This window comes from Dromaius novaehollandiae, chromosome 4 (genome assembly GCF_036370855.1).
Source record: "Dromaius novaehollandiae isolate bDroNov1 chromosome 4, bDroNov1.hap1, whole genome shotgun sequence".
NCBI classification, from domain to species: Eukaryota; Metazoa; Chordata; class Aves; order Casuariiformes; family Dromaiidae; genus Dromaius; species Dromaius novaehollandiae.
In genome coordinates, this window is record NC_088101.1 from 84993868 (window position 1) to 85006872 (window position 13005).

Here is a 13005-nt window from a genome sequence, read left to right on the forward strand (position 1 = left end):
CTGAAGAAAGTGAAGTAAGGATTCTCACCTGGTCTAGTTTGCCAGAGATTGGCAATATCTTTGGTGGGTTACTGGGCTCTCGGTACTGGGGAGGAGGCGGCATGTTCTTCTCATTGTTGGTGGTCACATTCCCACAGATGTCCATCTTCACCTTCTCACTCTTGCGCAGGTCGCCGTTGATGTAGAGGGAGTTGGAGACCTTTTCTGACTTGTATGTCTTCTCCTCGCCAGAGTACCGGTTGGAGATCTCCCGGGTGGAGTAGCCATTGCGAGACCCCTCCGTCTGCCGGCCGCTGCTCTGCGTCCGGGTCCCCACGCTCTTCATGGCAAACTCCTGGTCATTGGCAACTCCGCTGCCCACGCTCCCCATGGTGCTCTGGGAGGTGGGTTGGGAAGGCCGGGGGGCAAAAGTGTGGAAGTTCTCCTGGCTGGGGTACGTCGGGTCACTAAGAACTGGCAGCGTCTCTAGCGTGGCCATGGCAGCTCGGAGATGAGGTGGAGGCACAGGTCAGTGGCACTGGGAGAGAGAGGAGAAATAAAGGACTGTTAAAGAGATGCCCTTGTCTACCATCCCCCTTTGCAGACTGGCATTGCACAGAGAGGAGCAGATCTCTGGGCTGGGTGGTACCAGGGCAGGAGCTGTCCCGTCGTGATGTGCAGTATGGAGCAGATGATGGGGCTGCTGTTCATGGAAGGGGGAATGGCTGGGAGACACTGGCTCTGCTCCTTCTCTTTGTGACCCCCAAAACTGCTTGGAGGAGCAGTGTGCAGGGAGCCCCCAAATCCCTCTCACTGCTGTGCAGAAGAGCTGCTGTTAAGCCTCTCGGTCCAAGGGTTGAGTCATCCCCAAGGGTTGAGTCATCCTCACAGAGCGGGTTATGTGGGTTTTAGCAGGCACAGCTCTTCAAGATTGACTGGACACAACCATTTGCTTGAATTATTTATTAAAATTGCTCACAGTCTGAGCTTGAATTATTTCTGTCACTGCTGCCAGGTTTAAATGACCTTGTATGGCTGGGAGGACAGAGGGTTTCCATCCCTGATCCATCCATAGGCCTGAGCAATATTACTCCCTACAGCACATCCCATAGGGATGGTTCAGCAAGGCTTAAGCAATAGACTTTCCATCTCTTCCTTGGGTGTATATCACATGGCCTTAAACAGCTCACTTCTAAAATGATGTTTTTGTCCAGCATCATGCTAAGTTTTCCTTAAAATATTTATTCTCCTCTTCCCCTTTATTCTTAGCTAGTCTGTGCCTTGGACTGGCCAAAACTAGGCCATGGGAAGCAGATAACATGCAGATGGTGGTTGTATTTCTCTTTGACCTTGTCCCAGCTATAAGACATCTCAATTTAGGCATCCTAATTTCCATGCTAAATCCTGCTCCCAGATCACCAGTTTGGTCTCGCACACAGTGAACATCTAGAGCCCACATGCCTTCACCCACATACATTTCTCTTGCCTGGGCATGTACCAAACTCAGCCCTGGGAAAGTCAGCCCTGTGCTTGTAGTATCTCGGTGTCACCAGGCAGGTTGTAAGCTACAGACAGTAAGACAAGGTCTATCCTTGAAGATGTATAGCTGTGCAGCCCTCCTGGAGTGCCTTTCTCTCAGAGCACTGAGCTGGGACAGGGCTTTAGCTAAGAGCAGTCAGCGATCCCAGCTTCGGTGCAGTCTTGGTAGGTGCCACCAGTCTGATGGGATCTTGGCCAGCATGGCATTGAGTCTACAGAACTCCGGAGAGGCTGCCCTTTTGTCCCAGGAGCCCTCAGTTTCAGGTTTCCTAGGCTAAATCATCCTGGCAGTGTGGAGACCAGAGCAGGATTTAAGGACAGTGAGAGGTGCAGGCTTCCCACTTGCTAAAAGAGAGATAACAAAAGTGACCCCCTTTGGAGAGAAGTTTAGTGAAGGGGAGGCTCAGGCAAGGCTGGCAGGAAGGGGACATGGGAGGGCATTTCTGTGGGGTTTTCCTTCTTGGGGTGGGGGTTATGAAGTCAGCCCTCTCTCAAGTAAAACAGAAGAGCTCGTTTTATTTCTTTGGAGAGCTAGCTTAGGCCTAGAGCTTGGCTCCAGTGCGGTATCTCCTGGGGTCTTGCTATTTGCAGTAATAATGGAATGGAAAAAAAAAAAAAAAAGAGAGAGAAAGAAAGGTTAAAGCAAGGTCTGTGCTGCTTGACTTTGCTTTTATTAAATTGCATTTCTGGAGGTGTCTGCCAAGCGCACTGCCTGTAGCTGCCTCCCTTTTCCAGTGTCCTAATCTTCTGTTTGGAGGATGCCCTGACCGAGATGTGGTCTGAACGTTGTGGGGCAGACGGACTCATGCTGCAGTCCGCTCTGCCAAAGGGAGAGGCGTTGAGCTGTTACCTGTAGCAAGCTTCAGAGCTCCTCTGGGGCAAAGAAGGGTGTGGAGTGGTCACAGAGGGAAAAAGTGATATAAGAACATGCTCTGGTGCCAGGAAGATGGGATGCAGGTGGGGTGGAGTGAAAGCAGACAGCCCCAGCTGAGCTGGGAAGGAGCCTCCATGGTTTGAGACACTTTATGCCAGATGTGTCCCAGCATGGGATAACTGGGAATGAGGCAGCTGCAAGGGAGAGATGGACATGCCCGGAGGTGTAAACCTTTTCCGCCCTAAATGGATGTCTCTCGTTATCCCCTGTCCAGCTCTTTGCATCCCTCCAACACCGTGATCAGGGAGATTGCTGCAAGAGACAGCGGGACCGACTAGTACCCCCACTGCCCTGCTGCGTACAAAGCAGGTTAGGTGTTGGAGAGTGACCAGCCTCCCCGGCACGTTGCATGCAGTTAAGTACCACATTCCTGCACCATGCTGAGCCTGATGGGTCTCTAGCTGTGAGGAGCTCCCAGCCCTATTGCCTCTTCTCTGCCCAAATGAAGGGGGCAGACACAAAACGAGTGCCAAGAAACAGTGGCTGCCAACTGCTGTTGTCACCTTGCCTGTGCATCACCCAGCCGGAAAGCAACCAGGTGGCTCTATGCCATGTCCAGTGCTCTGGGGAAGGAGTTTCCCCTTGGGACTTGCCCCACTGAACCTCCAGGAATATTAAGCGATGAGCATTGGGTGGACATCTGGTAGTCAGTGCTAATGCTCTTCCTGGAAGGCTGCACCTCTGTCCCCCAACAGAGATGGTTCCACGTCACTCACTGATGACGGCCCAAAGGCTGAGCAGCAAATGAAAATCACATGGATGCTCAGTGCACCGCACAGTACAGCATGGGGATCCACCAGGATCAAGGCCTATACATTTTTATCAGTAATACGTAACAAAACCTCCACCAGTGTGGACAAACGTCCGAGTACGGTCACACACCCGGCGAGAGCATGATCACCAGACATTTGCTGTGCTGAGTCAGGACTACACCAACTGTGCAATACTTGGGCATATCTTCCAATGCACTGAGCAGGACTGAAAGGATCACGACCCATTTACACCTTAATGGCATTCTCCAAAGGACAACGACATAGTTCACGGGTGCACAACACCCAGAGCTGCATGCTGGGCACATGGAGACTCAGTTAGATTATTGAGCCAAAGAGCAATGCAGAGGGATGGAGACTGCCTGTCTGAAGCCAAACTCAACCCACAGAGCCTGAGGATTTTATTAATTGAGGGAAGATTGCTAATTCCCTTTGTTTTTAGGAATAACCTGCCTTTCAGTGACTTTGGGATTTTTATAGGCTGTGTCTCTTTTACAGGGCTACAACTACCAGGAAGAGGAGTGCTGGCAGATCTGAGCTTTGGGCAGGGGCTGTGGAGCATTTGCTTCTGCACACAGTCCTCCCAGGCCCTGCTCAGCTGGCAAAGGACAAATCCAGTTTACTTTTTCCTCAGCTTGGTAAATTCCGCAGTGACATTTACACTGACTTTCTGAGGGCAGGATGAGGTAACCGGAGAATCTGATCCTCCTTCAGAAAAAGGCCAACAAAAACATGCGGTGTGAGCTGGACGAGACAAATGTCCTTAGTCGGGCAAGAGCTACAGCCTGGGCAGAGTCATGGAAATGCCCTCCAGGCCACCTTGCAGGAGGGTACCTTCCCAGCCCCATGACTTCCCCTGCCATGGACGTCAGTGGTCTTCACTGATGGAGCATCACAGCCTTTCTCTGCACTCCGGGACCCCCAGGCTCCCGGGTGCTGGTTTCTGTGTCATGGCCACATCTGCCCAGAGACACGTCCCAAGCCCCCCTGGAGGTTCAGCCGACATTCCCATTTAATGCCAGTGACCTGAAAGCAGGTGCTTTGACTGCTTTCTGCTGATTTGGGATCAAAGCTGCAGGGGCAGGGCCTGAAAATGGACCTTTTTGCGTATGTTTTTTTCTATTAATTGGGAAACTTCCAAGAAAATATTCTGAAAAACTGGTTATTAGCTTATGTTGACTGTAAACCCAGGATCTGATAAACAGAGCATACGGACAAGCATTTCAAATATGTTTTTAAAGACATTCCAGAAGTGCCAGTATATCACTGACAATATAGCTGCCAAATAGGGCCATTTTTCAAGAATAACAGCTCTTGATTTTGTATCTTTTGGCCAATTCTAATTTTTAGTCAGGTTGTACCTAAATCATTCCTTAGGTGAACTATGAAATTAAGGGTTGAGCAAGGCTGAGGCAAGAAATAATGCTGCCAAGCTCTGGCACCAAGCTTGAGGATGGGTTTCGCTCTTTCCAGGTTCAGAGGAATACATGATAAAAACTTCCCTGGGACATTTCTCCTCCTTAAATCTCATAACCACCTCCCGCCCAAGGGAACACTAACCAAAATTGAGTTCACAGGTGATTCTCTAGAAGAGAAACAAAGATGCTGAGTGAGAAACTTCGGTTGGAGCTGTGGATCAAGGCCTCAATGCCAAATTTCTCCTTTCTCTCCCCGAGACCCTCCCCCTACTTTGTTGTTAATCACTGCGGAGGGAACGTTAGTCTTCATTATAAATATTTGCTGCGGACGTGAAGCTTTAGCAAGGTAAGGGCTTTTTAATAAACCTGAGGTTGGCTGTGGCAGAGACAGCTCATCCCTGCTAAGAGAGGTTAACAGAAAAGGCCTGTGTTTTTAGACTGAAACGTTACTCTCTAAATAGGGATCTCTGGGTTGCTGGTGATCTGCACATGGATGGTAAGCCATCCACTGAGACCCATTAGACAGTAAAATTAATGGGCTAAAGGTAGGTTTTGGCCACGTGGGTGGAAGTGAGAAATTCCGAGAGTTGACGGCTTTTCCAGAATCCCTGGAAACCCCGGGGTGAAGGATTTGGGGCTGCACACGTGTACTGCTGACCCCTTCCAGGACACACGTGGGGACGTGTTGCTGCAGGAACCCAGAGAGATTTTCCTCCTCACACTGGCAGAGGGACCGAGCTCCTTCCCTGCACTCGGCTGCAAGGACCTTTGTGCACGGTGCAATAACAGCCACAAAATTTATGAGTAGCCACAATTCAACACCCTCAGATTTCATTAGTTTACAGTGCAATGCTCCATGGGAAGCCTCATTAAACACAACCAGCCTAATTAAAGTGCGGGACTCGCAAGATGAGGTAGTAAACAATTCAGACATCTGTCCTGCTGCTCGAAATGCACAGGGATCGCGATACTGGAAAATCACTGCTCTGGACTCCGACACCTGTAACGCTGCCTTATAATATGGGTTGTGTCTGGTCTCCAAGGACACCTCTTTTCTTAAACCATATTAGCAAATTGAGAAGACAGAGCATCAGGCAGTGCTGGCCAGGGGTTGCTTTCCAACGGTGCTAGAGCCCATCTACTGTGGTTTGCATAGGGGTCAGAGCCTTGCCGTTGCTTGCCCTGGCCTTTACGAGTGCTGCTCTGGGATATTATGGCCATATTTCAACCTGCCCTGACACACACGTGCTGCTTTAACGCCGGGGCTGCAGATCCGGGGGCAAATCTCACTTCCCAGTTGTAAATCTATTTAATGCAAACCCTGAAGCTGTCGTCAGCCGAGGCTGGAAAGCAGCAGTGCTGCGGCGAGGGCGAGCATCAGGAGGAAAGCGTTGCAGGAATCCACGTGTGACTCCGCCGTCCGCCTCCTCCCAGCCCGCCGACCCCAGCAAGGGTCATGCAGCCATTGCAGCATCGGGGAGGCTTGGAGCCGGTGGAAGGGGCTGCGAGGCAGCCTTGGGGTGGGATATATCCCACCTGGGGAGCTTGGAGCGGCTTCAACTGTCCTGGTGAAGGTGACTGCTCTCCTGAGCCTGGAGGTCATCTCATCTGCATCGCCCTAGCTGGGGCAGTGAGTGATGCCAGCGTCGTGCTGATCACTAACAGGGCAGGGCAACCTGCCTGGTGGAGACGGCACAGCTGCCGTGACATGGGCATCACCGAAGAGAGAACAGGCTCTTGTGGCCAGGGTAGCCACCAAAAAAGGTGTTTTGCATGATCTCTCTGTGCCTCGCTCCTACAGAGCAGCTCTTTAGGGCTGCTGCATCAGCCCCAAGGAAAGGAGAGGGAAGACAGACGGGAAGGGCGAGGGAGCTGGGTACATCCCGGCATCGTGCCCAGCAGGGCTCGGGGGGTACGGAGGGGCCACGGGTGCGAGGTCCATCTTGGGGAGGAGGGGGACTCGTTGCAGAGACCATGCAGCGAGTGCTGCAAGACAGCCCCTTCCTCTTCTGTATCCCGGCCAGCAGCGAGTAACCTCATCGCGTCATGGGGAAACTGAGGCTCACAGGGAGGGGTGTGTGCATGTAACTCACCCCAACTCACTGCCCATCCAGAAGAAAATCAGGCCTGGAGGCTAAGTTCAACCTCATACGCCACCTCCTCCTGCTATGGGGGAGACCAGAGAAGCTGAGCTGTGGCCTCCTACCTCTCCCCATCACCCAATATCCCCCCCTTCTCCAGCACTGAGAAATCCTCCTGCTTCGGCACTGGCTTTTCTGGAGGCTGCGGGGAGCCAAACCAGCTCACCTTTACGAAGGAGGGCAGACACCCTGCAGCATTTCACTCCCAAGCCCTTTCTCCAGATAAAGAAGGAAAGAAAAGTCAGCTCCAAACACATCTGGGCTTAGAAGAGACTCCCGAGCCATGGCAGTGGGGCAAAAGCGGGCTCCTCTACCCCATGGCAGCGTGGAACAGGCAGATGGAAAACCAAAGCAAGAGCCGGAGGTTTCAGCAACGTGTTGGCCTGTGCCCTCTGCAGATGTTTTATCTTTCCGGGTGTTATAGCCCATCTGCAATGCTGTAATTGGGAGGCACCAGCACCACCTCGCTCTTCATCCTCACCATGGGCTCAGAGGGGCCTCAGGAAGACACCAGGTCCATCCCCACGGAGGACCAGCTCTACCCAAATCGCCCCTGACTGGCATCTGTCAATACAGCAGCTGCCTCTGACAGCGGAAACTCAGCCCTTACCTAGCTCTGCCCTCCCGCCAGTTCTCGAAAGCCACTTGGTTACAACAGAAACCCAAATGAAGGGACTTTCTGCAGACACAAAGGAGGAGAAGGGAACCTTTCCAGAGCAAACACTGACCTAATTTCCCATTTCCGAGTATTTGTGTGTTAATAAAAGCTGAAAAGAGTTTCTTTTGTCTGTCTGGATCACAGGCAAAGCAGGCTTCCCAGCATGCATCTTCACAAAAGCACGTTACCTATAAAAGGTGTCTAGTGACGTGGGCCGAGTCTGTGTCTCATCAAAGCACCAGCCGGTACAACCAGCTGCTGATACGGGGATTTCAGGTGACGGTGCTCAAAGGGACAAGCCTGGGTACGGCCAGACACTATCGGGGGCTCACGCAGCTCCACAACCACCTCTCTGTTGCGTGAGAGGCCCAAAAGGCAGCGGTATTTCCCCTTCTCCAGCCGTGGTGGGTAAGCTCTCATGGCTACCTCCCACCAGGGTTTTCTTCATTGCCTGCAATTCTGGGGGACCACTGGATGCTGTTGCAAATACAGTAATCCATAAAGTCCTGCGCCTTCACACTTGCTTTATCCAAATGATTTAGCAAATGCCTTCCAGTTAGACAGAAGAAAAATTGCCTTCAGATAAGCAGCTGAATAGTTAACTAAGCCCAGATTATGAAGGCCTGGCTCTATTTCTGCCTGAGTAGGTTAATTGTTAACACTCTAGTAACAAAGGCCTTTGGGAGACATACCTAGGCACCGTGCCATGCGAAAAGGAAATCAATCACTGGTCTCAGGCCGAGAGAGCTCTAACGAACAGCCCGAAAGCAATGCGATGCATTGGCACGCTCACCATGCAAGGCATGCGGTCCCCACAGGACAGGGAGCAAGGGCAGCCGAAGGTCGAAAATCCTCCCTCCCCACTACCAATTGCCATAACAGGTATTCCCATGACCTGCTACAGTCAGGTGTGGTTGCTTCAGTTTTAATGAGTGTGCAATTACTGATACAATGAAAATATGCGCTTTTTCAGGGCCTACACCTGCGCTGTGTTTAGGGCTCTGTTGGCTCTCCAGTTCGGTGGCACCAGTACCAGAGAGGTGGCATGGCTGGAGAAAAACAAGATCACTTCCTGGGATGACAGAGCAGGTTAGAAATGGCATCAAAGCGGTGAAAGAAAAATAGCTGTGATCAATTCAGCTTCTTGTAGAAAGATGTATGGACAGGGAAGGGAAGGCCAGTAAGGGGTTAGTAGAGAGAAGACAGCAGACTCCACAGGGAGCAAAATCACCTCTGTCTAGAGAAGCTTTAGCAAGCACTGGAGAAGAAACACCACTGAAACCCGTGACCTGAAGTCAAACTAGGCCAATATATCCTTGGAAGGTGTCCGAGTCTGGTCTCAGCAAAGCTACCTGCACCTCTAAGATGGGTGTCATTGTTTGTGCCTTCTTGGGGACCGGGCAGCAGCTCCAGAACTGATAGTGAGATGGCAGCACACGTCCTGCTCCCTGCTCCGTCGTGCTGCATGGCCCCTTTTCCCCGGGCATGACATCTCCTGCAGTGCTGGAGAGGGTCTGGTGGACCTGCCTCATGTTGTAACATTCCCAGCTTCCCCTGAAAATTGCGACGGGTTGCCCTGATCATATCACCGTGCACCTTGAAGACGGGTCTTGATGTGTTTTTTTCTTAACCCCCTCCCCATTAGATAGTTGCAGACAGCAGTCACATCCCCTTCCACCTCCCCTTCTCCAGGCTGAGCAAGCCCAGCTCGCAGCCTCTCCTCGTCCACCACGTGCTCCAGCCCCAGCCAGCCTGCTGGCCTCCCCTGGGCTTCCTCCAGGATGACAGTCTCTCTCTTGTGCTGGGGAGCCCAACACTGGGTGTGGGTTCCAGATGTGCTCTCACAGATGCACTGAAGAGAGGGGAAGAATCGCTTCCCTCATCCTGCTGGCTGCCCTCTTGCTAATACAGGCCAGACCTGCTGCTTCAGCCTGAGGAAGTGTGTCTGGTGATAGGGCCAAAAAGACCATTCTGCTACTGCTTTGCCTCCTACGTATCATGGGCATTCGCACATCACCTCCTTACGACTGTGCTGGACCTAAACCCGGCCAAGATCATCACCATAAAGCTTGATTCAAAAGGCAGGGTGTCCACCTCTCTCCTCTGACCTGGCTCCAGTGCATCACCTCCTTGTCCTCTACACCCTGCTCAAGTTTCCTTGTTTCGAGGAGAGGAACAGAATGAGCTTTTCCAGTCTTTCACCAACAGGCATTTTTTCCAGCCCTCATATAATTCTTGTGGCTCTTTTCTGCACCTTCTCCAACTCCTTTTTTCCCCCTCTGACATCCTGACTTGGCAATTCCAGGTTTTCTTCCACTGCTGAAATACCGCAAAAAAAGCACGCTCCTGCTAGACTTGAACCTGTCTGTAAAAACACACAAATCTCCCAGTTTTCAGCCACAATCTTTTTCCACAAACAGGAGCCAGACAATGTCAGGCGAACAAGTCCTGCTGGCTCCCAGGGACACAGAGCTCTCTTTTCCTATTTATCCCCACTGAAGCAAATGGGAGCTTTGAGACTGGAAGCTACAGAAGTTTTTTTTTTTTTTTTTTCCCCATTCCGGGCCAAAAAGCAAACTTGGGAAGGCGGGATGGAGGGTCAAGGAGTGTGCTGTCTGTGCAGTCACCCTGAGGTGACATTTTAAGGAGGCTTTTAAGGAGGCAAAGCAGTCCTGGCTATTGCAAGCAGAGTGACAGCGCGTACTGAATACGCCAGTCCTGCTCGGGGCATTAACTATTTGCTTTTGCTAATGCATCAGCAGGGCTAACTTTTGCCAGGTCAGCTCTAGTGTGGTGCATCCGTGCCTCTCAGCAGCCCTGCATCTCTGCCCAGGGCTTGCATGGAGCTGTTGAGTAGGAGCTAGGTCATACCTAGTCTCTGGTGCTGGCTTAGCACACACAAACAAGTGGAAAGCTGGTTTCTCTCCCAAAGAGCCTGTGGCCTGAGAAAGGCCTGCATTTTTCCCTGTGTCCCAGGGGTTTGGAGAGCTCAGCAAGGACCAGAGCCTCACTGCAGACAGGGATGCTTTGGAGAGTGCTTTGTTGCTCTGCCAGAGAGCATTTAGCATTTAGCTAGTAGCAAGTAAGGCATCAGTTCAGAAAGCAAAACAACACCAAAGAAATCCTGGGAGCATTGTCATGGGGCAACCTTCGCGTGCCCTGAGGCTATTTCCTATTGCATCATGTTTAAGTAATGCGTGCCAGCAGGAAAATGCATCTAAATTACACCAGAACCCACCCCAGAGCTTGCAGGAAAGCAGAACCGCAGTCCTAGAGGTGCTTTTTTGTTTTGTAAGAAAACCAAGAACAAGCTTTTGCCACGGAAATCCATTCTGAAGCTCCGTGTTACAGTCCCTGTCCTGGATTCCTGTTGGGGAGCATCTTATTTGGGAACAGGAGGAAGGTCCTGTTCCTCTGTGACCCCCCCAGCTTCACAGGGCTGCACAATGACACCTCCTGCCCCAACATAGCGGTGCGGTGCAAATGCAGCAGCAGGCTCAAACCCTCCGAGAGGTGCTTAAAAACAGCAGGGACCAAAGATGTTACTTCACCACAATCCTCCGCAGCTAGAAACGGCATCCCAGGACCTGCAGGATGACCCTCTGGTCTGCTGCCGCATCTCAGACAGAGCCAGCTACTTGGTTATTCGTATTTATATATATCGCTACATCAGTGCGTGTTCCTCCCTGACCTCAAAGGATCATCAAAACAAACTTCGCCAGCAACATCCTTCCCAAATCCCGCAGCGGAGGGCACGGCGGGTCTGCACAGAGGTCCCCAGCGTCCTCTGTATCGCTGGGACCGCTAAAAAACCAGGCAGCCCCCAAGGACACGGCTGCTGGTGAGATGTGAGGACGGTGGTCTGCCTTCCTCTCTCGCCAGTGCCACAGCCCCTGCTCCGGGTGGCAGGAGATGGGGCAGGGAGTCACTGCTGAGGGGTGGCACTTGCTTTGGCTGCTGAGGGAAATAAAAGAAAGCGGCTTAGAAACATTTCCTCTTCCTTTCTGCCTGCTAATGAGATAATTACAGCCTTTTGTATTCTGGGAAACTACTTTCTCATTACGGGGGCCGCATCAGCTATTTACATAATAAGCCTGAAACAAAAGAGAGGAGATGAAAAGACCCAGGCGGCTCTGGAGGAGAGTTGTGCAGCGGAGGCAGAGCCTGCAGGACAGCCACTTTCTCCTGCCGGTCCCTCAGCCAAGGCCGGAGCGGGTGGAAGCGCCTGGCCTGAGACCTCCCTGGCATTGGGATGCTCCTCGCCAGCAGACATCCCCTCAGCCGGCCAAGGGACACGCTGTGTCCCCAACCCTCCTATCCCACATCCCCCCAACCGGCCAAGGAACATGCTGTGTCCCAAACCTCCCACCCCATGTCCTATCTCCCACGTCCCATGTCCTCTTAAATGGCCAAGGGACATCCTGTATCCCAAACTGTCCCATCGTATGTCTCACCTCCCCTGTCCCATGTCCTGCCAGTTGGCCAAGGGACATGCTGTGTCCCAGACCTCCCACCCCATGTCCTATCTCCCACGTCCCATGTCCTCTTAAATGGCCAAGCGACATCCTGTATCCCAAACCGTCCCATCCTATGTCTCACCTCCTCTGTCCCATGTCCCGCCAGTTGGCCAGGGGACATGCTGTATCCCAAACTGTCCCATCCCACCTGCCCCTTCCCATGTCCCATGTCCCTCCAGTCGGCCAAGGGACATGCTGTATCCCAAACTATCCTGTCCCACCTGCCCCTTCCCATGTCCCATGTCCCTCCAGTTGGCCAAGGGACATGCTGTATCCCAAATCTCCCACCCCATGTCCTATCTCCCACGTCCCATGTCCTCTTAAATGGCCAAGGGACATCCTGTATCCCAAACCGTCCCATCCTATGTCTCACCTCCTCTGTCCCATGTCCCGCCAGTTGGCCAAGGGACATGCTGTATCCCAAACTATCCTGTCCCGCCTCCCACTTCCCATGTCCCCCACACTCCCAGCTGGCCAAGGGACATGCTGTGTCCTAAACTGTCACGTCGCACGTCCCCCGGCCGGCCAGGGGACACGCCGTGTACTGCAGCGTCCGTCCCCCCAGCGTGCCAACTGGCCACCTCCCTTCCTCAACAAAGGCCCCATTGTTTTCCTCCGCCAGAGCCTGAACAGCGCAGCCCGCTCCACCTTCCCCCTGCTAATCCTCTCCAGTTGCTATCGTTCTTCCTCCTTCATTTGTGGCTGTGTTTAAGGTGCACACACCACAGCCGCCCCTCCCCGTCCCCTGCCACCAGGACGCAGGCGGGGGAATCACAGCAATGCTTTCCTGGGGGAAACCTCTGCTGTGGAGCCCGTCTGCCCCGGGACCTGGCCTTGCTGCGGCTGGGGACTGAGATCAGGCCTTCTGCTGTCCTCCTTCCCTCCCTGCTCCTCGAGGATGCTCCCGGCGTGCGCAGCCCCCCTTGCTCAGGCTCATTTTCTCTGCAGCGTAAAGTGCCGTCGGGGTTGCTCTGGAGGGGGCTTCTGTAAGCGCTGAACGCAAGCGTGTTTAAAAGCAGAGCATTAATGATGGCTGCGCAGCAGCGTGT

General features: G+C 52.6%; 1 protein-coding gene across 4 annotated transcripts in view; it reads right to left on the minus strand.

Moving 5' to 3' along the window:
* LZTS3 (leucine zipper tumor suppressor family member 3) overlaps nt 1-13005 on the minus strand; it is a 62432-nt gene that overhangs the window by 14427 nt on the left and 35000 nt on the right. For all 4 annotated transcript variants that reach the window (XM_064511640.1, XM_064511638.1, XM_064511639.1 and 1 more), the window contains exon 2: nt 29-517. In XM_064511640.1, the coding sequence (XP_064367710.1) occupies nt 29-478 (450 nt within the window). In that variant the 5' untranslated portion in view covers nt 479-517. The remainder of the gene's footprint in view (nt 1-28; nt 518-13005) is intronic.